This window comes from Piliocolobus tephrosceles, chromosome 5 (genome assembly GCF_002776525.5).
Source record: "Piliocolobus tephrosceles isolate RC106 chromosome 5, ASM277652v3, whole genome shotgun sequence".
NCBI lineage: Eukaryota > Metazoa > Chordata > Mammalia > Primates > Cercopithecidae > Piliocolobus > Piliocolobus tephrosceles.
In genome coordinates this window covers 142,503,670-142,530,491 of record NC_045438.1, presented here as the reverse complement: position 1 = coordinate 142,530,491, position 26,822 = coordinate 142,503,670, and the positions used below count along the sequence as shown (strand labels likewise).

At 40.5% G+C, this 26,822-nt stretch overlaps 1 protein-coding gene across 2 annotated transcripts; it reads left to right on the top strand.

Annotated features, from left to right (window-relative positions):
* The first annotated feature begins 43 nt into the window (after positions 1-43).
* Positions 44-23,985, top strand: TRIM38 (tripartite motif containing 38). 2 transcript variants are annotated; one of them, XM_023209719.2, is made up of 8 exons: positions 44-202; positions 396-629; positions 4,064-4,504; positions 6,726-6,821; positions 9,268-9,498; positions 10,438-10,460; positions 10,557-10,669; positions 20,557-23,985. In XM_023209719.2, exons 3-8 carry the CDS (start codon positions 4,094-4,096, stop codon positions 21,078-21,080), a joined length of 1,398 nt encoding a protein of 465 aa, XP_023065487.1. In that variant the 5' UTR covers positions 44-202; positions 396-629; positions 4,064-4,093; the 3' UTR covers positions 21,081-23,985. The 2 variants fall into 2 exon arrangements, with proteins under 2 accessions (XP_023065487.1, XP_023065488.1); XM_023209720.2 differs by having other exon boundaries at positions 199-264.
* Positions 23,986-26,822: the final 2,837 nt, after the last annotated feature.

The window sequence follows — 26,822 nt, the reverse complement described above, 5'->3', positions numbered from 1 at the left end:
AAAAGAAGGATTTTTTTCCCCCTATGTTTCCCCTCCTTTACCAGAGAGGCTGAGTGCAAATGATATGAGCAACGTCCCTAGTTTTCTCCTAAATCTTATTAGCCCCGCCTCCCACAGTAGTTTCACTTCTCAATTTAATCCAGTCTGAGTTAACTTCCTGACCCAGGAAGTGGCAGCTACAGAAGGGACCAGCAGCGAATATGTAAGTGTCTGAGCAGTGAAGGTTATGGAAAAGGTCCAGGCTAAGGTTTTCTCAGTGGATATGTGAGTGTGTACTGGTGGCAGGTGGGGTGAGGAATGTATTTCCTGACAGCAGGGCCACTCCAACTCTGAAAATGGTCAGGACTTTCTTTGTTTTACAGCTCTCGCTTCTTTCCTGCTCTTTCTTTCACCAGACTTTACACCAAATCTCAGAAGATTCAGAACTTAGGTGAGTGGGGCCCAGGACAGGAACCCTGGAGCCTTGGAAGCAGGGGAGCCCCTTCTCCCCAGGAGCGCAGTGACCCTAGCAGAGAGGGGCCTGGTGTATCACTGGAGGAAGTAGCCCGCCAAGGACCAGACGTCATCAGAAGAAATTCTGTGTGGCTTCAAGAGACTGATCTGGTTGTGACAGGAAATCAGCCTACACGGTAACTGTAATTAAATTACTGTTTTTTATTCTAGGCACTGTCATTTAAAAGAAGAGTTACTCTTCAAACTTCCTCCTGCCTCTGCCCTGTCCTAGAGCAGCTCTCAGGAGTAGGGGTGTGGGGGCTGGCAGGGGGAGAGATGTGGGGTACAGGGAGAGCCCAGCTAGGTTCGCAGAAGAGGCGGGCTTTTTTGCTCCTGGCCACCCCGCTGTTGCCTATCCCTGGCCTCCTCCATCTTCTTTCTGCCTTCCCTACCTCCTTGGGTCTGCAAACTCTTTATGTTGTAATCACTCTGAACATGTCTCTTGAGATAGGTCCTGTCCTGGAGAAGAGATATTAGTAGTAAACTCCCCAGTTCTACAGGAGCTCTGATCCCATAGAAATAACTGCTCCTTAGGACCAAACCCTCTGCTCTGCAGCCTTCTTTCCAATTCTCATTCCCTCAGTTTAGGGAGAGGGCACAAAAAGGATACACTAGTTCTTCTGGTTGTTCTGGTTGCCTCGATTGCTTCCATTATCCTCCTGGTTGGGTCTCTAGAAAGACCTTATTAACCAGGGAAGTCCCACTTAGGCACCCCTCTCTCTCTGCAGGAGAGAGAAATATTCACTATTCTCCTTTCTCTTTCTTTTGCCTATTATACCTCTGCTCCTAAAAGCAAAAAAAAAAAAAAAAAAAAAAAAAAGCCAAAAAACCAAAAACCAAAAAACAACCGACCTTATTAACCAGTGTTGGTTGTTTTTCTTTGTGGGGGATGGGGGGATCGAGGTGGAGTCAAATTTGATCATCATGATGGTGTAGAAGCCAAGGGAACACTTCCTCTTTGCCTTCTGAAAGTTCACTGAAAAATCAACTCACAAAAGGCAGGCTAATTGGAGAAAAGGCATACAAATTTATTAACATGTACATGGGCTAGAATCACAGAGTGATTACCCCCTCTTCCAATGGGGGTAGATACTTATATAGTCTTATTTATAAATACTTATGTATTATAAATACTTATGCATAAATATTTATAAATATATATAAATACATAAGTATAAATATGTAAGTATACAATATAAAAATGTTATGTTTATATATGTATAAATATATAAGTATAAAATATGTATAAATAATATTTATATATTTATACATATTTATATATGTATACATTATATATGTATAAATACAAATACTTATATAGCCTTATATAAGTATATAGCCTTAAATATTTGTATATCTATAAATACAAATACTTATATAGCCTTATTTCAGAGGGGAAGGGTGATATCAGGAGAATATAGGTAATTCTGTTGAGGGGCAGTAAATGATTACTAGAGATAATAAATGAATATTCAGGAGGATGGATGAATGGAGAAACAGAGTTTAACTCGTAAATGGTTCTCTTTGGAAAATGAATGAGCCTGAGAGACAGACATTATTTTGTGAAAGTGTCTGATTAAATCTGGTTACATTCTTAGTCCTCTTCTCTTCAGTGCAAAATGTGATAATAGGGGTTGGAAGGAAAAACAATTGTTCTTTTTGTCTAGTCTGACAGGTCTTTATGTAGATAGGGGAAAAGTCTCTTCCAGCATCTGCTGATCTCTAAGGGCCTTTAATTCAAAATACTCATTACACCAGGGAGTCATATATTGGGGTGAAGCTCCCCGTACTCCTTCAGTGGAATCTGTCACAGATCACCCAATTGCATGAGTGTTACTACCAATTACAAAGAATAATTCTGGTACCAATTATTCTTTTTTTTTTTTTTTTTAAGACAGATTCTCACCCTTTCACCCAGGCTGGAGTGCAGTGGTATAATCTGGGCTCACTACAACCTCCCACTCCAGAGCTCAAGTGATTCTCCTTCCTCAGCCTCCTGAGCAACTGGGATTACAGGTGTGCACCACCATGCCCCCCTAACTTTTTGTATTTTTAGTAGAGATGAGGTTTTGCCATATTGGTCAGGCTGGTCTCAAACTCCTGATCTCAGGTGATCCACCTGCCTTGGCTTCCCAAAGTGCTGGGATTACAGGCGTGAGCCACCATGCCAGCCTGGTACCAATTATTCTTGAAGTTGACTAGAATAGGAAAGAGTTTCACACTCCCTGAGTTCTCTCTTTTACAGCTTTTGTGAGGAAGCCTGCATTGTTTCTCCCAGCACTTGGTCCAAGGTAACTTTCTGTGGTAACGGAATGTTGTATATTGAGGCTGTTATGTGGCCACTAGTCACACGCAACTATTAAGCAATCGAAATGTGACAAGTGGAACAGAAAAACTAAATGTTTTCATTTTAATTTTTATTAAGTTAAATTTAAATTCCCATTCATGATAGTGGCTACTGTATTAGCTACACAGTTAGATGTTTATGCGTCCTCTAAATTCTAATGCATTTCTTCTTTCTGGAGAGAAGACTTTAGCTGGACATGGTGGCACATGCCTGTAGTCCCAGCCACTCTGCCAGGGTGAGGCAGGAGGATTGCTTGAACCCAGGAGGTTGAGGCTGCAGTGAGCGGTGGTCATGCCACTGCACTCCACTACAGCTTGGGCAAGAGAGCGAGAACTTGTCTCATAAGAAAAGAAAAAGAGCCCGGGTGCAGTGGCTCATTCCTGTAATCCCGGCACTTTGGGAGGCTGAGGCAGGTGGATCACGAGGTCAAGAGATCGAGACCATCCTGGCCAACCAACATAGTGAAACCCCGTCTCTACTAAAAAATACAAAAATTAGCTGGGCGTAGTGGCGCACCACTGTAGGCCCAGCTGCTCAGGAGGCTGAGGCAGGAGAATCACTTCAACCCGGGAGGCGGAGGTTGCAGTGAGCCGAGATCGCACCACTGCACTCCAGTCTGAGCGACAGAGTGAGACTCTGTCTCATTAGGAAAAAAAAAAAAAAAAAAAAAAAAAAAAAATTAGAAGCCTGAGAAAAGAAAAATAGTTTAGAGCAGTCTGAGCTATGTGAGGTATGCAAAATTTATCAGGACCAGTGAGACAGGAGTATGGGTCTTCAGTTAAGACCTCATGTTTAAAAGCATTTTTTTCCTGACTGGCTGCCTCATCTATTACCTACATGTTCCTGAGATTTGTAATAAAAAGAAAAATGTATAGCCAATCAAAAGCTTATGCTATTTTAATGTAAATTCTTGGTAAACAATTTTAAAACGGCTTTAAAACTGCTTTTTTTTCCGTTTAAATAACCACTTGCAACTGCTTGCTAACGAGGATAACTTGAAACTCTGCATCTGGGTTGCTGTTCTCAAACGTGGCCCAAACAAACTCAGCCTCAGCTTCTTCCTTTTAAGTCCTCTTATCTTCAATACAAAATGAGATAATAGGGGTTGGAAGGAAAACCTTCAAGACCTATGGAAGTCAGTAGCAGCCAGCTCATCACATAGAGGTGCAGGTGAGGTGTTTTTCCTCATGGTAAAAATTGTGGCTGCTTCTTCTCCATCTCTAGAGCCAATATTGGAGCTTTTCAATAAAAGCTATGGCCTCAACCACCAGCACCAAGAAGATGATGGAGGAAGCCACCTGCTCCATCTGCCTGAGCCTGATGACGAATCCAGTAAGCATTAACTGTGGACACAGCTACTGCCACTTGTGTATAACGGACTTCTTTAAAAACCCAAGCCAAAAGCGACTGAGGCAGGAGACATTCTGCTGTCCCCAGTGTCGGGCTCCATTTCACATGGATAGTGTCCGACCGAACAAGCAGCTGGGAAGCCTCATTGAAGCCCTCAAAGAGATGGATCAAGAGATGTCATGTGAGGAACACGGAGAGCAGCTCCACCTGTTCTGCGAGGACGAGGGGCAGCTCATCTGCTGGCGCTGTGAGCGGGCACCGCAGCACAAAGGGCACACCACAGCTCTTGTTGAAGATGTATGCCAGGGCTACAAGGTGAGTGTGTGGGTCAGGGGGCCTTGGTAAGTACCAAATCTTATCCTGCTCCCAGGAGCTGAGATGATTTAGCCTGAAACCTAACATTATGGCTTGGAAATACAGCCTTCATCATGTCATTCTTCTGAAAAATAGTTTATGATGATTTCTTGCTAAATTATCTAGACTGTCCATTCTGACCTTCAATGGGATGGTTGGACTCATCTCTATCCATTTGTGTTATGATGAATTTCTCCTTGCTTTAGAACAGGCTGTTCTCAAACCAAACACCCGCATTTTTTCTTGCTTCACACCATGAATATCATTTGAAAAACCACAATATGTAAAACTATGCAGTAGGGCCTGAAAACAGGGAAGAAAGACCCATTACATTTTAGGTATCTACAGTCTAGTAAAGAAGATAAACCATCAAAAATGCCTGCCTGGAGGTCCCTAGTTTTGGTGGTGGGGAGGGACATTTAGGGTAGGGAGTGGTTCATCTCAGAAGTAACTCCTGAAGGACACATAAAAATTGAACACCTATTGGGGGATTTTCATTTGGGGAATGAAGGGTCAGTGACATTGAAAATATCACTCTGGTACCTATACTTTTTTTTTCTGAGATAGGGTCTTGCTCTGTGTCCCAGGTTGGAGTGCAGTGGTGCAGTCTCAGCTCACTGCAGCCTCAACCTCCTGGGGCTCAAGCAGTCCTCCCACCTCAGCCTCCCAAATAGCTAGGACTACAGGAATGCGCCACTATACCCGGATAATTTTTTTATTTTTTGTACAGACATGGTCTGGCTTTCTTGCTTATACTGGCCTCAAACCCCTGGTCTCCCTCCCATCTCAGCCTCCCAAAATGCTGGGATTAGAGGCATGAACCACTGTGCCCAGCTACTCTGGCATGTCTATAATAAAAGGAATATCAAGGAGTAAAATTCAAACTATCCATATAAGAAAGGGAGGAGAGGGCAGATTTTAAGCAAGATTCAGGAAGAAGAGTAAAAGATTTGGAAATGCTTGGTTGTGGAAAGTGAAGCAGAGGGAGAGGTTTTGTGTACCATCCAGGCTTCTTGCCAGAAAGCATATTAAGGAAGGAGGGACTTTGCTGTTGGCAGCATGGAGGAATGGGCATAGTCCTGATGTCCCTTTTCCTTTTCTGTCCTGCCTAGATTTGAGGACAATGTTGCCCCCTGTGTCAGGCTCCTTATTCTGTCCTCCATGAGGCAGAGGTGGTTTGTATGAAGGCTCTAAGTCCTTCTAAGGACATGTCAATCCTGACCCCCACTCAGCTCATGGCAGCTCTTCCTTAAACTCCATGGAACAGCTAATAACTACAATGATGATATTCCAATTTGAATTACTTTTCCACCAAGTAGTAAGGAAAGGAGGCTGCTTATGTTGCAATTGAGTTTGGTCACTTACTAGATGGGCAATTTTGGGCACATTATTTAATGTCTTGACACCCTGGTTTCCCCATCTGTAAATGGGGATAATAGCAGTGTCCTCCCTCCCTAAAACACACACACAGGAGGTGGTTATAAGCTTTGAGGACATTAAAATATAGAATGCATAGAATAGCACTTGGCATACAGCAAGGACAATGTCATCTTTTGCTAAAACAGTTACATAGAGCCCTTTCCTGAGAATGCTTGAGAATTAATGAGTATACTTGTTGGGTTTAGAGAGGACAGGAGACAATTCTTTTAGCATTGATTACAATTAGCAATTTGGGTCAGCTTCAAATCACTTGGCATCCTGATTTTTCATGACTCATAAGACACAAAATTTCATGTGTGCCAAACACTGGTATTGGTTTTGCTTGGTTCAGCATGTTATTTTACAAAATCTTTTAGATGATGATTACCTTGTTCTATATATAACTTTTTCCTGGCAAGACTGTAGTGGAGGGTGTATCTCAGGCTCTGGGTCAGCAGATGAGGGTGCAATGCTCCCCCAGCTGGTAGCCATAGCCCTTTGGGCAAGTTATTTTACCCCTTTCTTAGTCTCATTTTCTACAGCACAGAAATGATGTTTAAAATCCTACCAACTATTCAGGGTTGCCAAGGGGATCAGTATGTTCCTGCACATATAGCCTTTAGCATGCTCTCTAGCAAAAAACAAGGAGGACTCAATAAATATTCACTATTATTCAAATATATCTTAGAAAACTGGGATTCCCCCTAGGTCCCTAATGAAGAGTCAAATTGAATAGGCTTCACTTATCAAATTTTTCCTTCAGGAAAAGCTCCAGAAAGCTGTGACAAAATTGAGGCAACTTGAAGACAGATGTACGGAGCAGAGGCTGTCCACAGCAATACGAATAACTAAATGGAAAGTAAGAATCTGACTTCACTGATCTCAAGCTATTTTCCATTCTAGAGCTTAGGCATAGGGGATGATTGAGGAAAATCACAATGATGATTTATTCTCACTAAACCAGATCAAAAAAATGAAACCCAAGGAAAAAACCATTATTTGTATTTATGCCCCTGGCTCCAGGTTTACATCCATGAGAATTTAGCACCAACTCCTTCCATCTTTAAACTGTAGTTGGCTGGGATTCCTGATACTTCAGTCAGAAGAAGCAGAATTGGTATGCCTATTTACCTAGAAAAAGCATTGACTGGGTCTCAAACTTTAAATACCTCAAAATAAACCTGGTTTGCAGGCCTCAACTCATTACCCTGGCACTTCTACCACAGCGGAACATCTGGCTCGCAACTTTACAGGTACAGAAACCAACCTTTGTGGACACTTAGAAAACAGGATCACTCCAGATTGAAATTCATACTACTCAAGCTCAGGAGGCTGATGAAGGAAATATATTTTATTTATTTCTTTTTAAATTATTATTATTTTTTGAGATGGAGTCTTACTGGAGTGCAGTGGTGCAATCTCAGCTCACTGCAACCTCCACCTCCCGGGCTTAAGCAACTCCCCTGCCTCAGCCTCCTGAGTAGCTGGGATTACAGGCATGCGCTACCATGCCTGGCTAATTTTTTGTATTTTAGTAGAGACAGGGTTTCACCATGTTGGCCAGGATAGTCTTGATCTCCTGACCTCGTGATTCACCCACCTCAGCCTCTCAAAGTGCTGGGATTACAGGTGTGAGCCATTGCACCTGGCCTATACTTGATTTATAAGTACATCATAAGTAATGCAGCAACCTACACACTTGCAACTACAAACTGCAGGGTCTCTCAGACTATTTCCATGGCTGACCAACCTCCACATTATCAGAGCCACATTCTTTCATGGAAATATTTAGGTTCATGCAAAAGTAATTGCGGTTTTTGCCATTAAAGTAAAGGCAAAAACCACAATTACTTTTGCACCCATCGTTATATTTACATAATTCACTAGCTTGCAGTAAAATCCCACAAAGCTGATCACCGATTTTCCCTCTTTCAGGGGTCCTTTCTAACCTCTACCCTGATCTTTGTTTGTGGATGTTGCTCTTGAGCTCCTGAGTACACTCTTACTTCCCTCATTTCTAGGATCTTGGGCAATGGAGAAGACCTTGATTGTAACTAACATATATGAAAACCCATCTATACAAGAGTTAAAGCTGTACCTGTCTCCTACACAAAAATTCCACCACATCCTGAGTCAAAGACCCTTCTTCTACATTGTAGTCATCGAAACACTGTGTGAATTTATTTTTATTTTTTAATTTTTATTTTTTTAAGATAAGTAGAGAGTTTATTTGGGCCATGTTTGAAGACTGCAGTCTGAGAACATAGATTCAAGTTGCCCTGAACACACACTCCCACTGCATTAATTTAGATAGCATTAATGGAAATTGCAACTTTACATCTCCTCAGATGAGACTTTCACTTGATTTCTGTCAGTCTTACACATAGCAATGCTTAAGATGACGCTAGGGTAGTAGAAAAATATTTCTCAGTTAACCATAATAAATACCTGCCAAACTCAGAGCTCCCCCTGCCAAGTATTATGGACCCTCTTACCAGCCTGGTTGTCTTAAAATCCAGTCTTGGTAATGTTCATTATAAGCTTTTACTTCAAGAAAATCACTCAGACTCAGAAATCTAACTTCTTAAATCATAAGTAACAATTTATTTTTATCCTTGTAACTGATAAAGTGTTTGAACTTAGCCCTAGTTTCATAATTAAGTTATCTAGCACTCCTAACCCAGCTTTCTCCTGTGTCTTGGCTGAGGAATAAGGAAATTAATTGGGTGACTATAAGGAATCTGAGACAACCTCTTCCAAGTCTGAATGCCTGCCTCCCACACATGACTCTGCAGCAGGAAACTGGGGACATTCTTCCAGCTTCAGTGACTCATGAGAAAATAATGTCCCAGTGGCTGATTGTGTATGTGTGTGTGAAAATATATATAACACTTAAGCATTTAACCACTTTTAAGTATATAGTTCAGTAGAATTACGTGCTTTTACATTGTTACATTGTTGTGCAACCATCACCATTCCCATTTCCAAACTGCAGCTCAGTTTCATCTTTCATCTTCTAAACTGAAGCTCACTACCCATTAAACAATAACTCCGTTTTCCCATCTTGCCACCACCTTGTAACCACTATTTTACTTCCTGTCTTTATGAACTTAACTATTCTAGATACCTTGTATAAGCAAAGTCTTACAATATTTGCCCTTTTGTTTCTGGCTTATTTTGCTTGAACGTCTTCAAGGCTTATCATGTAGTAGCGTGTGTCAGACTTTCATTCTTGTTTATCCATTCATCCATAGATGGACATTTGGTTTATTTCCACCCTTTGACCATAACTTTCTTGACTCCAGGAGATGGTACAGATTCAGAGACAAAAAATCCAGTCTGACTTTAAGAATCTCCAGTGTTTCCTATATGAGGAAGAGAAGTCTTATCTATGGAGACTGGAGAAAGAAGAACAACAGACTCTGAGTAGACTGAGGGACTATGAGGTTGGCCTGGGGCTGAAGAGCAATGAACTCAAGAGCCATATTCAGGAACTGGAGGAAAAATGTCAGGGCTCAGCCCAGAAATTGCTGCAGGTGAGGCTGTTTATTTGGAGTAGGGAAAAAAGGTATGTTATTGTGCTATTAAAGGAGAATGATAAGGAAGCATGGGAAGATAGAGTAACGTTTCTTTTAGATATACATCAGTGCCATCAGGCTGGCCTTCACTAATCTATGGGGTACCTTTATGTCAACTAGAAAAATAAACTTCTGAGGGAACGTAGTTTGGCCAAATGGAACCATGGGATAACATTCACCACTGTTTGTCTCCTTGGCCCATGTGCACAGAACCTGGCTGTCAACTCTCTCCTGAAATACTCTGCTAGGTGACTGATGGGTGATGAAGTGGGGCAGCCAAAATGAGTGATAACCTGTTCTGACTTGCTTGTAGAACCCTTGCTCCAGAGCTGTTATGGTACAATCTACAGCTCTATCTGTATGAAGATAAACATCTGGAGCCATTAATTCTGGTTCTAACTAACAGGATTGCTGACTATACTGTAAGGTTGAGTGTATAGCATGATTGCTTTACCACTGTGTGATACCTGTTACCACCATCTTAGTGGCCCAGTCTCAGGGCTGTGCATGGATTCACCGCTAAGGACCTTTATGATATGTGTTCTCTAATCTGGGCTCACTGTGAAGGAAATCCGATCACCAAAAGCTAGTCTTGACAGAGGGAGCATGGACAAAGCTCCTGGCCCTCATGCTTCAGCAAGGATGAGAATAGATGCAAATGTTGATAAACATCCTGCCATGCTGAATCTCCCAGAAGCTGGTAGGAATTATTCCATCTGGGTATCCATCAACAGCTAAGACTTGTGGGAATTACTCTATTTGGGTATCCATCAATATCTAAGACCGGGGCAACTCTCTTTACTTCTTTGGGAAAAGCAAAGAAGAATAGCCCTGCATGACAAGCCCCATGAAATACCGATGTTCCCATGCTCACCTTTTCTTTTTGTTTCTTTATAGAATGTGAATGACACTTTGAGCAGGTAAGTCCTGTATGAATGCAGGAGGGGAGGGGTGTGTGTATATAGAACTGGATGGAATGCACCTCTGAAGAAATCTCTGGCCTCTGGTTGTTCTAGGAGTTGGGCTGTGAAGCTGGAAACATCAGAGGCCGTCTCCTTGGAACTTCATACTATGTGCAATGTTTCCGAGCTTTACTTTGATGTGAAGAAAATGTTAAGCAGTCATCGAGGTATGTGCACTAAAGAATTCCTAAATACTGTGGATGGAAGGGGCCTTATGCAGTAACCAAGTTTACCACCTGTCCCTCAGCAGGCTCACAGCCAGAGATGTTGTTTAGTTAATTTCAGTAGCGCTTTCATACCTTCTCTAGTTAGTATATATGATTCACTGCTTAGATGTGAGTGAGCATTGCATTCTGATTATCTGCGCAAACCTTTCAAATTCTTCTTCTTTCACTTATTACCCATATTACTCCAAGTGACTTTGTTTTCCCCTCTGAAAAATGAAAATATTAACAGCTCCCACTTCATTGAGTTGTCATCAAAATTAAATGCATCAACATGTACAAAGTGCTTAGCACCATAACTGACACATGATCATAATACCATATCCTGGTATTAGATCTGATCATAGTGTTTCTTATTAATAGATCACTCAACACTCAGAGCAATGCAAGAAAGGTAGGTGAGTATGACAGCCTATCATTCACATATTTTAGGAACTTGACTTAGATAACACAGATGATAAATGTTACAACCAATTTACAGATTCCGAAATGTTAGAACCATTTACTGAGTTTCCTGCTCCCTTGATTTTTTTAAATGAGTACTGACCATACTTTCACAAATTTGTATCCATAAGTACAAAATCAAAAAATCCCTGAAAATAGAAAGTTTTATCGTGATTCATTTGGCTGCAAAAATCTGGCCTAACCTGAAATGATTTGGTGGTTATATTAGTTATCTATTAGTACAAACAAATTACCATAATTTAGAACCTTAATACAACACCCATATATTATCTCAATTTTTGTGGTTCAGGAATCTGGGCACAGCTTAGTTGGGCCCACCACTTAGGGTCTGACAAGGTTGCAATTAAGATGTTGGTCAGGCTGTATTCTTACCTGGAGGCTAGGCTAAGGAAGAATCCACTTCCAAGCTCACTGAGGTAGCAGGCAGAATTTCTTTCCTGATGGTTGCAGGACTTTGGGCCCTGGTTATTTCTGGCTGTTGGCTAGAGGTTGCCCTCAGCTTCTACAGGCCACCCCTCAGCTCTTTGCACATGGGCTTCTAACATGGCCAGTTATTTCTTCAGAGAGAGCTCAGGAGACAGACTCTTTAGAGAAAATCTGATAGCATGGAGTCTTACATAATGAAATGTAATCTTAGAAATCATATTCCATCATCTTTGCTGTATCCTATTGGTCAAAAGCAATTCATAAGCCCTTCTCACACTCAAAGGCAAGGAATTTTATGAGGGTGTGAACACTAAGAGGAGGAATCATAGAAGGCCAACCTTGAGTCTGTCTTCCACAGCGGCCAACCCTGAACTGCACTGAGATGAGACTATTTAAAAGTCTTTATTTATCCCACTTAATTTGAATAAATGTTTTGCTGCAGATATATTGATGAATTTGATTACAGGGCTCTGCCTTAGGCCCTGATGGGGTTGAACTTTAGAGTATATGCATTTTTTTTTTTGCCTTTATAACTTCGAAACTAATTTGAATTGCAAAGCCCATTTTGTTCCAGGGATTTCAGATAAGGAATTATAGACCTGTGTTCCCCTCAAATACACAACAACAAACAACAACAAAACCCAAAAGCACTCTGTATTTCATCCTATACAGATGACAGGAAGGAAGAACAAGACTTCGTGTAAGTTTTGCTGGGATTTCACTGAGTTCATTTGCCTACTCTCATCTTTTACAGAAGGAATCATAATATGGTTCAAGTGAAACTCTTTTTTTGTTTTTTTGAGACAGAGTCTCGCTCTGTCGCTCAGACTGGAGTGCAGAGGCATGATCTCGGCTCACTGCAAGCTCCACCTTCCGGGTCAAGTGAAACTATTTCTTAAATAGGCTTATCTTTTAACTAAATATTTCTCCTCTCTTAAACACTGTTTATTAAAATTTTTCTTTTTTTTAAATTTTTTTTGAGATGGAGTCTCGCTCTGTTGCCCAGGCTGGCTTGCAGTGGCACAATCTCAGCTCACTGCAGCCTCCGCCTCCTGGGTTCCAGTGCCTCAGCCTCCAGGGTAGCTGGGATTACAGGTACGTACCACCACCCCTGGCTGATTTTTGTATTTTTAGTAGAGATGAGGTTTCACAATGTTGGCCAGGCTGGTCTCAAACTCTTGACCTCATGTGATCTGCCCGCCTCAGCCTCCCAAAGTGCTAGGATTACAAGTGTGAGCCACTGCACCTGGCCTAAAATTTCTCTTATTACAAAAGTAATATGAATAAATTTTATTTTTATTTTTAAATGCATGTTTATTTATTTTATTTTACATTGCCTTCAAGCAGATGCAACAAATAAATTTTAATCACTCAAACAATATAAAGAATATGAACAGAAAGTTCAAGGTTTCTCCCACCCCTCTCCAATCTGACTTCTCTAGGTAGGGTACCTATATCTTTCCCTAAGTTTGTACAAACATGTAATACATATACACTGTCTCTTCTATGTTACTCGTTACTTTTTTATGTCTAATATTCCATAAGTATATAATAAATATATGTAACCATATCCCTACTGATGGAGCTTCAGGCTGTTTCTAGAACTTAGTTATTACAGCATTGCTACGATAACTTTCTAGTCCATGCACCCTTTTATCCTGGTGCTTTCATTTCTTTTGGGAGCATACCCCAAACTGGGATTGCTGAAGTTGTTGTTAATCTTAATGTATGGTACCATATTACTTGACTCAAAGTTGTAACATAACTCCTACCAGCACCAGGAATAATGACTCACATATACTGAACACTTTTTAGTCTGTGACAGATTAGAAAAGCTTTACTTTTCTTGGTTCTTGTTTTATTATATCATAGTCCTCCCTATATGGGGCATTTTTGCTTTATAGATAAGGAAATATGACAGAGAGAGGTTAAGTGAGTGTTGTAGGATCTCATAACTAGACGGTAGGCGTAGAAAGAGTCTAGAGTCTAGAAACCACTCTCTTACCATTCTGCAATGTGGCAGAAAATACAAAGTGTTATTTACTTATCTCTTTTAGACAGGGTCTTACTCTGTCACCCAGGCTGGAGTGCAATGGCCCCATCATGGCTCCCTGCGGCCTTAAATTCCTGGGCTTAAGCAATCCTCCCACATTAGCTTCCCCAGTAGCTGGGACCACAGGCAGGGACCACAGGAAAGCACCACCACATCTGGCTAATTTTAAATTTTTTTTTTTTCTTTTTGTTGAAACAATATCTCTTTATTCTGTCCAGGCTGGTCTTGAACTCCCAGGCTCAAGCAATCCTCTCGCCTCGGCCTCCCAAAGTGTTGGGATTACAGGCACAAACCACCATCTCCAGCCTGAAGTGTATTTAATCCACTGCCTTATGGACTGGGCATTGAGGTTGTGTGTAGAGTTGGGTCTTTTTGTTGTTGTTGCTGTTGCAAACAATACTACTGTGAACATTCTTATCCATGCTTCTTTGTGTCCTGTGAATGTTTCCTCCAGGGAGATACCTTGGAGTGACATGCTGGTATGAGGGATGCACATCATAATTTTACCAGATATTACAGATATTGAAATTGTTCCAATTCTACCCCACCAGCAATATAAGAGCTCTCACTCCTCCAAAACTCCCTGAGTCTTTACTTATATAATTTATGATTTTGATAGTCTTACGGATTTAAAATGTACCTAATTGTGAACTTAATTTGTGCTTTTCTGATTTCAGTAGTGAGATTGAGATTATTTTTGTATGTCCATTAGCACTTCAGGCTTCTGTGATTTACCCATGATTTACTGTGGTTTAATAATTTTTATTGGGATTATTTTCCTTATTGATTTATGGGAACTTATTATGGCTGATGTCTTCTGGCATGTGGATGGCATTTTGCACTTTCATCCTGCTTTATGATAAATAGGGTTTCAAAATTATGTAGACACATTTTCCTCCAAAGTCTGTGTCTTCTGTTTCCAAAGAGCTTAGTCATCAGTGGACAGTGAATTTTATCACCTAATTAATTTTATTAGCCCCATGTGTTATGCCTGTAGTTCCATCTACTGGGGAGACGAGGGCAGGAGGATCTCCTGAGCCCAGGAGTTCAAGGCTGCGGTAAGCTATGGTCACACCACTGTACCCAGCCTAGGCAACAGAGCTAGACCCTGTCTCTTAAAGGAGGAGGCCAGGTACAGTGGCTCATGCCTGTAATCCCAGCACATTGGGAGGCCGAGGCGGGAGGATCACTTGAGGGCAGGGGTTTGAGACCAGCCTGGTCAACATAGTAAAACCCCATCTCTACTAAAAACACAAAAATTAGCCAGGCATGGTGGTGTGTACCTGTAGTCCCAGCTACTCAGGAGGCTTAGGCAGAATTGCTTGAACCCAAAAGGCAGAGGTTGCAGTGAGCTGAGATTGTGCCACTGCACTCCAGCTTGAGTGACAGAGTGAGACTCCATCTCAAAAAAAAAAAAAGGAAATGGAGGAGGAGGAAGAGAAGGAGGTGGGGGAGGGGGAGGAGGAGGAAGAAGAAAAAGACAAAAATTTTAGCTGTCATCTATGCTCTGATAGCATTATAATGATGATGAAGACAATTGCTAGGTTAGTGAGAGGAGGCTACATACACACCAGAACTCTCTACATGGAAAGCAAGTTCATATATTTTGTTAAGTATGCTTCATTGGAGACCTTCTTTTCCTGTAACTATGACCAGTGCTCTGCCAGCTTAGTGAACAACAACATCGCATGTTGACTCCACACCTGGATTTTTGGTCCAATTGGTAATGAAATCATCCCACCAGTGTCTTCATAATATATATATGCACACACACACACACACACACACATAGTATTCTCTCTCTATATATTTATTTATATGTCTATATCTATATCCTCCCACCTCAGCTCTCGCTCCATCTCCCAGCCTGAGTGGTGCAGCAGTGCGATTACGGCTCAACCAATGAGAGGATCAATGGCGATCCTCTCATTTCAGCCTCCCCAGTAGCTGGGACTACAGGCAAGAGCCACCATATCTGGCTGATTTTTAAACTTTTTTGAGACAGCAAGTCTCTATATACTATAGACATATATATAGTATCCTCTCTCTAATATGGATAGAGAGAGGATACTATGTCTATATCTGTATCTATCTATCTTTCTATAGAGAAGGAATACTATATATCTAATAATATGTAATATAATATATAAAAAGTCAAACATTGATTCATACATATAATGTATATATAGATTACTGTGTGTATGTGTGTGTGTTTATATATATATACATATTTTTTTCTTTTTTCTTTTTTTCAAGACAGGCTGTCACTGTGTTGCCCAAGCCAAGTGGTACAGTGCTGCGATCATGGCTCGACCACCTGGGCTAAAGTGATCTTCCCACCTCAGCCTCCCCAGTTGCTGGGACTACAGGCACAGGCCACAAAACCCGGCTAATTTTTAATTTTTTTTTGAGACAGGGTCTCCCTTTGCCACCCAGGATGGAGTGTAGTGGTGCAATCTCGACTCACTGCAACCTCCACCTCCTGGGCTCAAGTGATCCTCCCACCTCAGCCTCCTGAGTGCTGGGACTATAGGTGTGCACCACAATAATTTTTCATATTTTTTGTAGAGATGGAGTTTGACCATATTGACTAGGCTGGTCTCAAACTCTTGGACTCAAGTGATTCACCCGCCTCAGCCTCCCAATATGCTGGGATAACAGGCATAAGCCACTGTGCCTGGCCTGATTATTGTACATGTTTTTGATGTAATATATTATATATGTCATATATGACAATGTAAATGAATATATTAAACATTCAGTTTTCATTTATATATTGTAAAATACATATACTATACATATATAATATGTAGAAAATATGCTATACATATATGTATATGTTAACATATGTAATACATATACATATAATATTTATAGATGCATATGTAAAATTAGATTTGTTATTATTTATATTATTTTGTGCAGGAGTTCTATATGTGTCTACAAGCTGGTGCCATAATTTTTTAATCTTTGGAAGATTTGGTATGAGATTGTCATTACTCATGCCTTGACTTCTAAATTTCCTATAAAACTGACAAATTCCATTTTTGCTTGATAAAGATGCATGTTTTATTATCTGTCGGTAAAATTTAAAGTAGTGATTTCATTTCTTTAATGTTAGGTCTGCCCATGTTTTCTTTGTTTTTTGAATGAGTTTTACTCAGAAATATTTTTTCTAGGAAGTATTAATTTTGTCAATGCTTTCAATTATATTAGTAGCATAAGATTTATTATAAAGTTCTGTAGTATTTAAAAATTTTCTGTATTCATTCCATTTGTGCCTTCTTACTTTGATAAATCTCATTAGAGGTATGTCTATTTTATTTATTTATTTTTTAAAGATGCTACTTTTTTGTTTTTTTTTTTTTCCTCTTTATTTCATTCTGGTTTTAACTTCACTGTTACATTGTTTAGTATCTATTTTTTCTTTTTAAAAAATTATATTTGGGTTTTCTATGTTCTTTTGAACATTTAAATTAGATGCTTAGCTCATTAATGTTCAGTTTTTTAATTTTTCTAAGATAAGCATTTAAAGCCTACAAATTTTCCTTAAAATTCTGCTTTAGCTCCATTGTATATTTTTATAAATAACATTTTATTATTGTTCCATTCTACATGTCTTCTAATGATTTATTAGTAGTTTACATTTCCTAATATTTAGAATCTTTTTAGTTGTCTTTTTATTATTGGTTTATAATCTTATATTGAGGCTAGAGAAAATGATCTGTGTAATACAGATTTATTGAAATTTGTTCAGACTGTTTTCTGACTATTATTTACTCAGTTAGCACATGTTCCATCTATACCTGAGAAAACTGCATATTCTCTGCTTATTAAACAATTACTGAGCTTTATGTATTGACTATGAGATTGGGCTTCTTATATTGTTCAGACCTTCCATATCTTCCCTTAATTTTTTCTTTTGATCTGCCTGATCTATCAATTATGGAAAGAAGAATGTTAAAATATCCGATGATGATTGTAGATTTGTCAATTTCTCCTATAATTCTACAGTTTTTGCTTTGTATATTAACACAATTTTAAGCATGAATGTACTATATTACTAGTGCATTCACATTTAGAATTGTGTTATCTTTTTTAGGTGACTCCTTTCATCCTTTCCTTTTTTTTTTTTTTTTTAGACAGAATCTCGCTCTGTCACCCAGGCTGTAGTGTAGTGGCGAAATCTCAGCTCACTACAACCTCTGCCTCCCCGGTTCAGGTGATTCTTGTGCTTCAGCCTTCCAAGTAACTGGGATTACAGGCATGTGCCACAATGTGCAGCTAATTGTTGTATTTTTAGTAAAGCCAGAGTTTCACCATGTTGCGCAGGCTGGTCTTGAACCCCTGGCTTCAAGTGATCCTCCTGCCTTGGCCTCCCAAAGTGCTGGGATTACAGGCATGAGCCACCACACCTGGCCCTCCTTCCATTCTTAATAATGCTCTGACTTAATATCTTTTGATATACTTATATAACTACAACAGTATATGACTATATTATCTATCTTTTAACTTCCAATCTTTCTATATGTTTTTGTTTATGTGTCACACCAATAGGTGGAATTTTAAAAATCCAATTGATATTTTTTCTCTTAAGTGGTATTACCACCCTGTAAACATTTTAATTTCTCAACATGGGTTTTCCTGGGTCATTCAGGTAATATGAATTGACACCCCAAACTTCTGTGAGTCAGGCTGATAAGAGCTGACTGAATAGAGTTTGAAAAAGAGGGTATATACAAAGGTGAGGAGTTGGGAAATCCACAAGGAACAGGAAGTGCCCAGAGCTAGGAACAGTTAGAGAGCCATTACCTCCTCTGGGCCTCAAGTGGCAGGTGTAGGGAGCTGTAACTATACAAGAGTGTGCCCAGAGGCAGAGGAATGCAGACCCTCCAAATCACAGCCAGTGGCATGGGACTGGGGTACTGAATACCCCCAAGGCTACTGCTTTGTGCCCTATGGTCTCCTCTGGTGCTTCCCATTGGCTGAACCAAGCAGAAGCCAGAGGGCAGAAAGCCTGGTTAATGTGTCCACGTCAGCCTTCCTGGGCACAGAGCACGACAGGGAAAACTGAGGGAATGATTTGGAAGAACAAACAGAGCATCCAGCACAGGAGATGTTTCTGAATACTTGAATTCCTTAATTGTCACAGACCAACTGATCAACATTTAACTCAGTAGCACAGTGGTTTCTTAACTCTCTTGTTAGAACATCCTATTACCATTTTTTATTTTTAAAACTGCATACTGTCCAGTATCTCACTTTAGGTTATCAGAGTTTTTTTCTGTCTTGTTTGATTCTAGTCTGATATTTTTCATGTATATTGGTCCTCAGAGTATTATTATCTCATACTAATGCTTATGGAACATTATCTGAGGGGAAAGAGAAGAGCTTACAATTAAAAGTCATGGGACTAGGCATGTGTCATGAGACCTGGGTCTTCCAATAACAAGCTAAGACAGCTGAGTTATTTTCCTTCTCTGATTCCCAATGTTGGTGGTTATTCAGTAGAGAAAGGAAAAGGTATCTTTCTGCTCAACTGTTTCATGATTCCTGGAAGTCCTGCATGGGAGAAGAACTTTGGACAGGATGGTAAGAATATTAACTGGTGAGTTCTGTACCTTGGCATCCCTGAATAACTAAGACGAAGATGATGTCGATGATATCATTATTACTACATGTTGCTAGAAGAGCTGAGACAGGACTGGCTTCTCTGTCATAATGTAAAAGAGTCTTGGAAGATGTCTGGGATCCAGGGTCCAGAACCCCTCGTGGCCTTTGGAACACCAAGCTCTGTGCCAAAGGGTGGAAGGCTGCCCTGCCGCACCACACATGTAAGCCCAGGGCCTAAAACCCCTTGTGGCTTGGATAGAACCCAGGGCTCAGGGCATAAAACCCCTCATAGCCTCTGGAATGTGCAAAGACTTGTTGGTTCCTTGCTTCTTATTCATAAACATGTCCTCTATTATCTCAAGCAGCAGAGCATATTCTACGCGTGTCAAAGAAAATGATAAACCATCACAGCTACGCTTAATGCACCACTACCTTTCTACCCCCATGTCCTCACGCCCTCACTTGTTTACCCTCACATCCTCACCACCTGCTTCTTTGTTTGATCACCAATAAATAATGTGGACTCCCAGAGCTCGGGGTCTTCACAGCCTCCAATCTAGCGTTGGCTCACTGGACCCACTGTATGCACTCTTAACTTGTCTTTTCTCATTCCTTTGACCTTGCCAGACTTTGTAGCCCCCACGGCCTGGTGTCGGGTCCAATCACCCCAACAACTACCAATTATTAGGTGCTTACCATGTACCAGGAATTTTACCAAGCATTAAGCAAACATAAGCTTGTTCAGTCCTACCCACCATTCTCTGCAACAACTATGGTAATTTCCACTTTATAGTTAACAAACTGAGGCTCAGAGAGTTAAACGATTTGCCTAAGCTCACACAGTTTATAAGAAACAATACTTGGGTTTGAACACAGGCTGGTTTTATTGAAAATAACTTGTGGCTGGGCATGGTGGCTCACACCTGTGTAATCCCAGCACTTTGGAAGACTGAGGCGGGTGGATCACTTGAGGTCAGGAGTTTGAGACCAGCCTGGTCAACATGGCGAAACCCCATTTCTACAGAAAATTTTAAAAAATTATCCAGTTGTGGTGGTGCACACCTGTAGTCCCAGCTACTCAGATGGCTGAGGCGGGAGAATCGCCTGAATCTGGGAGGTGGAGGTTACAGTGAGTTGAGATAGTGCCAGTGTACTCCAGCTTGGGTGACAGAGCAACACTCCGTCTCAAAAAAATAAAAAATAAACTAAAATAACTTGTGTTCTTCACACCAACAAAAGTAATTTTGTTTGTTTGTTTTGTTTTGTTTTGCAGTTAATGTGACTCTGGATCCAGATACAGCTCATCATGAACTAATTCTCTCTGAGGATCGGAGACAAGTGACTCGTGGATACACTCAGGAGAATCAGGACATATCTTCCAGGAGATTTACTGCCTTCCCCTGTGTCTTGGGTTCTGAAGGCTTCACCTCAGGGAGATGCTACTTTGAAGTGGATGTTGGCGAAGGAACTGGGTGGGATTTAGGAGTTTGTATGGAAAATGTGCAGAGGGGCCCTGGCATGAAGCAAGAGCCTCAGTCTGGATTCTGGACCCTCAGGCTGTGCAGAAAGAAAGGCTATGTAGCACTTACTTCTCCCCCAACTTTCCTTTATCTGCATGAGCAGCCCCTGCTTGTGGGAGTTTTTCTGGACTATGAGGCAGGAGTTGTATCCTTTTACAATGGCACTACTGGCTGCCACATCTTTACCTTCCCAAAGGCTTCCTTCTCTGATACTCTCCGGCCCTATTTCCAGGTTTATCAATATTCTCCTTTGTTTCTGCCTCTCCCCGATGACTAAGGAAAAGAGCAGAAGCTCCTTGGTTTAACCAGCACAGAGAAAATAATATAAATCCCATAAGGGCAGACGTTTGGTCTGTTTTCTTCGCTGTCACTTCCTTAGTACTTAGAACAGTGCTGGGATTTTAGTGGATATATAATTGATTTATGTTGAATATATGGACTTAGAAACTAAAAATACCACAGATGGTTAACCTGGACTGGGGCAAAGCAAGATAATAGCGATGATCATACATTGCTGTCTCCATCTGTCTTTAATGGGTCAGGGCTTTGATTTCCAAGGGTCTTCAGGTGATGAGTAGTGGTACCCACAGGTCAGAAGGTCTGCGTTCTCCTAATTTGTTTGCTGCCATTTGAACTCGTGGGGAATGAAAGAAAGCTGCAATTATCCGCCAACTGCATTTAAAACCAAACCAAACAAAACAGGAAAATCAAAATAACGTTGACTCTTCCAACCACTGACGTGTTGTTTAATAATTTAAGCAGCAGTCCTGGAGGCTACCAGACTTACCGAGTTCTACCTGAGAAATAGCCAAGCAAAGTGTGAGAGAAGGGTTAAGAATGGCTTACAATGAGATGCTTCAGATGAAAAGGGAATTATGAGTAAAACTGAACTTGGAAGGGGGATTCAGTTCTGGAAAAGAAGTTGGTATTTTCCAGTCTGCTAGGACCAGTTACCTTGAAATATTTTAAAATCTCAGTAAATAGTTATTGCTGAAATGACTGTTCGTAATTCTTACTATGATTCAGAGAAGATCAAATAGACCTTAACTTCATTTTGAAAAAGACCAAATTACCATACCTGAGTGGGTAATGACAGGACTACAACTAAAACATAAACAACATTAATGATGACCATAAAAAGTCACAAAATTGCTAAATGTTATAATTTAGAGTTGATATAAAAATTGATGGCCAGGCATGGTGGCTCACGCCTGTAATCCCAGGACTACAGGAGGCTGAGGCACGGGTATCACTTGAGGTCAGGAGTTCAAGACCAGCCTGGCCAACATGGTGAAACCCCCGTCTTTACTAAAAATACAAAAATTATCCAGGCACGGTGGCAGTCGCCCGTAATCCCAGCTACTTGGGAGGCTGACGGAGGAGAATTGCTTGAGCCTGGGAGGCAGCGGTTGCAGTAAGCCAAGATAGTGCTGTGCCTCAAGGAAAAAAAAAAAAATAATGTTTATTGATATTTGTTGAGGTCCTATGACATCACCTCTGAGAATAGGAGAAATGAAGCAACAGTTGTGTCTAGATGTCAGAGGCATGGCTGGGCCTCCATCTCTGCCTAAGGGAAGACATAAAAGAGTTCAGACTATTGCCCATGTTCCCCAGGGTCAGAAGTTCTAATGATGATGATAGAGGCTGGGTTGTAACTCGCAAGTGAAGGGTAGCAGAATATGCCATCTTTGGCGTAAGTATTTTGAGCTGAAGACAATTGAGAAAAAAATAGATTAAAAACAAACAAACAAACAAACACCTCTGCACTCTCCCTACTTGCCTAAAAGTAGGATATGAAATTGTGAAGGCATCCTCCTACTCCAGGAAGAACAAAGGTTAGTCACCAGAGACTTTAGACTCTTATCAGCCTGGACATAGTACTGGAGAAGTCTTATTTTTTTTTTTAAAAAAAAAAAAAAAGGAAAGAAAAAATTGCCTTCCCATAGTTGATTGCGCTAGTAACTCAAAGTCCTTTTCCTCTTCCTTGTCACTTAAAAAATGTATTGTTTTGTTAAAATGCTATATAGGCCCAAGTTCTAAATCCTCCTTTGAGTATTCATCTCAGTACTCCCCTGTGTTTGTGCAATGCACATGTTAATAAACTTCTCTTTGTTTCTGTCTTGTCAAACTGTCTTTTGTTAGACTACTTTATAGGGCCACAGATGGAGAACCTAAGATGAATAGAAAAAAAGATTTTTCTCCCCAACAGAAGGATTATCCCCCAGTCTTACTTGTTCTATATCCCTGTAGTCTGAGTATGCTGACTCAGACTTGGGGAATAGGACCCAGTGGGTAACCAAGGAACCCCACCTTTGTGCAGGATCAGTGAAGATGTAATCTGGATATTCATAAGCTCTTCTCTACCTCTTGGCGTCCCACAGTCCTGTGTTATCTAAGTGTGGTCTTCCCCAGAAAGGGGAGGCTTCCCTAACATTGTCAAAGCCTAGCATATGCTGCTCAGAGGAAATTCTGTGTCACTAAGCACTTAGATTGCTGAATAAGAAAGGATGATAACAAAATAAACATTTAATTAAATAAATGTTTTAAAAAATAAACCTGTGGGAACCATAAAGAAGGCCAGAATAAAGATAAAATTGGACAAATTGGACATTAATTGGGGTGCAGGAAAGCTATGGAAAGAATATAAGTCCTGCTAGATAAATCATTAGCTATTCTAATAAAGAATACAGAAAAAAATAGGAACAAAAGAATATATACTGGAATAATTTTGAGAGTAATTTGAAGAATTAGATGCAAATAAATTTGACAACTTTTGATTAAAATACTTTTTAAAAAGAAACAAATGGCCTAACTGACCCAAGAAGGGAAAGAAAATATAAACAGACTAATAAATACAAAATGAAATTCAGACACTTACAGAGCGGCCTGGCATGGTGGCTCACACCTGTAATCCTGTCACTTTGGGAGGCTGAGATGGGAGGATCACTTGAGGCTAGGAGTTTGAGACTAGCCTTGGGCAAGGCCCCCATCTCTAAAAGAAAATAAATTAGCTGGGCATGGTGGCATGTGCCTTAGTCTCAGCTACTCAGGAGGCTGAGACACGAGGATTGCTTGAGCCTAGGAGGGCAAGGGTGCAGTGAGTCATGGCCACGCCACTGAATTCCAGCCTAAGTGACAGAGCAAGACCTTTTCTCAAAAAAAAAAAAAAAAAAAAAAAAAAATTACAGAGCTCCAACTAAATAATGGGGGAAAAAAGCAAAAAGAAAGATGATGATTTTATGGCTGATTTTTTTTTTTTTTAAGGAAAAGCAATGCATGTACCCTTGAAGATTAGATTACGTTCTATACAATAGCCCAAAATGACAGTGGCTGAAACAAGTTTATTTCTCTCCCATTTAAAGCAAGTCAAGATGTGGAAGTCTGGGAAGCCCAGAAAATCCAGGTCTTGTTTGTGTATGGAAACTCCAGAAAATCACAGATTCCTTCCAGCCACCCCTCAATTACCCCTGGGATCCAAGAGAGCCACTAAAGTTTCCGCTATCATACTCACAACCCAAGGTGTAGGATGGAAAAAGAGGACACAAAAGTAGGGTAAAGAGCATGTGTACAACAGCTCTCTTTTACTCTAGCGTCCTAAAACCTATCATAAAACCTTTGGCTTGCCTTGCATTAGCCAGAATTTAGTCCATGGCCACACCTAAGAAGTCAGAACTATTAGCTTTTTTTCCAGGGTAGTTGGCTGAAAATCAGGAGTTCTCATATTAAAAAACAGAGAATGGACATTGAATAGATGACCAACAATCTCCTTCACACTCATACTATTTAAACTGTCCCAGTCAATGAGCAAAAAAGAAAAGCCTATGAACTCATTGATGTAAAAACTTAACAAAGGTACTCCCCCCCACACACCATTCCCAAAAGGAAATTTCTAATCTAATTAACAGTCTTAGCTTGGGCTGCTGAAACAAAATACCACAACCTGAGTGACTTAAACAACAATAATTTATCTCTCACTGTTCTGAGGTCTGAGTTGATTCTTTGTGAAGGCCCTTTCCTAGTTTGCAGATGGCTACCTTCCTGCTATGTCCTCACATGGCAAAGAGAGAGCTAGCTCTCTGGTCTTCTTATAAGGGACCAGTTCCATCATGCCCACCATGAAGACTCCATCTGCTAGGATCTCAACTAAACCTAATTATCACCCAAAGAGCCCACCTCCAAAGACCATCACATTGAGAATGAGAGCTTCTACATATGAAATGTGGGAAACAAACATTTACTTCAACTGTAACTATTGAAGCAAAAATGTCCCCCTACCATAGACATCCAGCACCACAGTAGTATATTTATTACAACTGAACTTACATTGACACGTCATTATCAATGAAAGTCTATAATTTACATTAGGGTTTATTGGTGTTGTGCATTCTATGGGTTTTGACAAATGTATAATGTCATGTATTCACCATTATAGTATCACAGAAATTCACTGCTCTAAAAGTCCTCTGTGCTCTGCCTTTTCAACCCTTCCTGCCACCCAATTTCTATCAACTGCTAATCTTTTGACTGTGTCCATAGTTACTGTCTTTTCTAGAGTGTCATATAGTTAGTTGTGAGGCAGTGAGCCGGAGTGAACCCCGGAAGCAGGGACTTTACTCCGGACCAGATTGAAGACTAGCCGAAACAGGGACGAGGTTAAAGCACCTCTCCATAAGACACGCCCACCAGCGCCATGTCAGTTTTTCGTTGCCATGGCAACGACGGGACATTATCGACCTCTTTCCTCTGCACCTACTCCGAAGTTACCAATCATTTTCTAGAAATTTCTGCATAATCCCCCTTAATTTGCACGTAACTAAAAGCAGGTATATGACTGCTGAACTGCCCCTGAGCTGCTACTCTGGGCACATTACTTATGGCTTAGCCTTGCTCAGCAAGGAGCAGTTACCTGTGCTGCTGCTGTACACTGTTGCTTCAATAAAAGTTGTTAGCACCACCACTTCACACTTGAATTCTTTCCTGGGCTAAGCCCTAATGTTTGGCTTGCTTGCCCTGCATCAGTTGGAATCATACAGTATGTATTATTTTCAGGTTGGCTTTTTAGTAACATACATTTAAGTTTTCTTCATGTCTTTTCATGGCTTGATCATTTCTTTTCTTTTTTTTTTTCCTTTTTCTTTTTCTTTTTTTTTTTTTTTTTTGAGACAGAGGAGTCTTGCTTTGTTGCCCAGGCTGAAGTGCAGTGGCACTGGCTCACTGCAACCTCCGTCTCCCAGGTTCAATCGATTCTCATATCTCAGCCTCCCGAGTAACTGGGATTACAGGCACACGCCACTATGCCTGGCTAATTGGGGTTTCCCCGTGATGACCAGGCTGGTCTCAAACTCCTGGCCTCAAGCAGTCCACCTGCTTCGGCCTCCCAAAGTCAATGCATTTCTTTTTAATTCTAAATAATATTCCATTATTCAGATGTAACACAGTTATCCACTTACCTACTGAAAGACATCTTGTTTCCAAGTTTTGGATAAATTATGAATAAAGCTGCTACAAACATCTGTGTGCAGGTTTTCGTATGGAGATAAATTTTCACCTCCTTTGGATAAATACTAAGGAGTGTGATTGGAGGATCTTATGGTAAAAGTATGGTTACTTTTGTAAGAAACCACCAAACTGTCTTCCAAAGTGATTGCACATTCTGTATTCTCACCAGTAATGAACAAGTTACTATCGCTCCATGTCTTTGCAACCTTTGGTGCTGACAGTGTACTAAATTTTGGTCATTCTACTAGGTATGTAGTGGTAGCTACTTGTTGTTTTAATTTGCAATTCCCTAATGACATGATGTCAAGCATCTTTTCATGTGCATACTTGCATCTGTGTATCTTCTTTGGTGAACAGATGTTCAGGTCATTGGCCTGCTTTAAATCAGGTTATTTTCTTACTCTTGAGTTTTAAGTACTTTTGTATATTCTAAAAATATTGTTCTTCATCAGATCGTCTTTTGCAAACATTATCTGCCAATGTGTGGCTTTTCTTCAACACTTCTTTGTAAATTTGCAAG

What these genes read in the sequence shown, in the direction of transcription:
- TRIM38 (XM_023209719.2), top strand. Translation starts at nt 4,094, where the DNA reads ATGGCCTCAACCACCAGCACCAAGAAGATGATGGAGGAAGCCACCTGC. An exon ending in ATGTATGCCAGGGCTACAAG is followed by an intron (nt 4,505 to 6,725) that starts GTGAGTGTGTGG and finishes TTTTTCCTTCAG; the next exon opens with GAAAAGCTCCAGAAAGCTGT. An exon ending in AATGTTAAGCAGTCATCGAG is followed by an intron (nt 10,670 to 20,556) that starts GTATGTGCACTA and finishes TTTGTTTTGCAG; the next exon opens with TTAATGTGACTCTGGATCCA.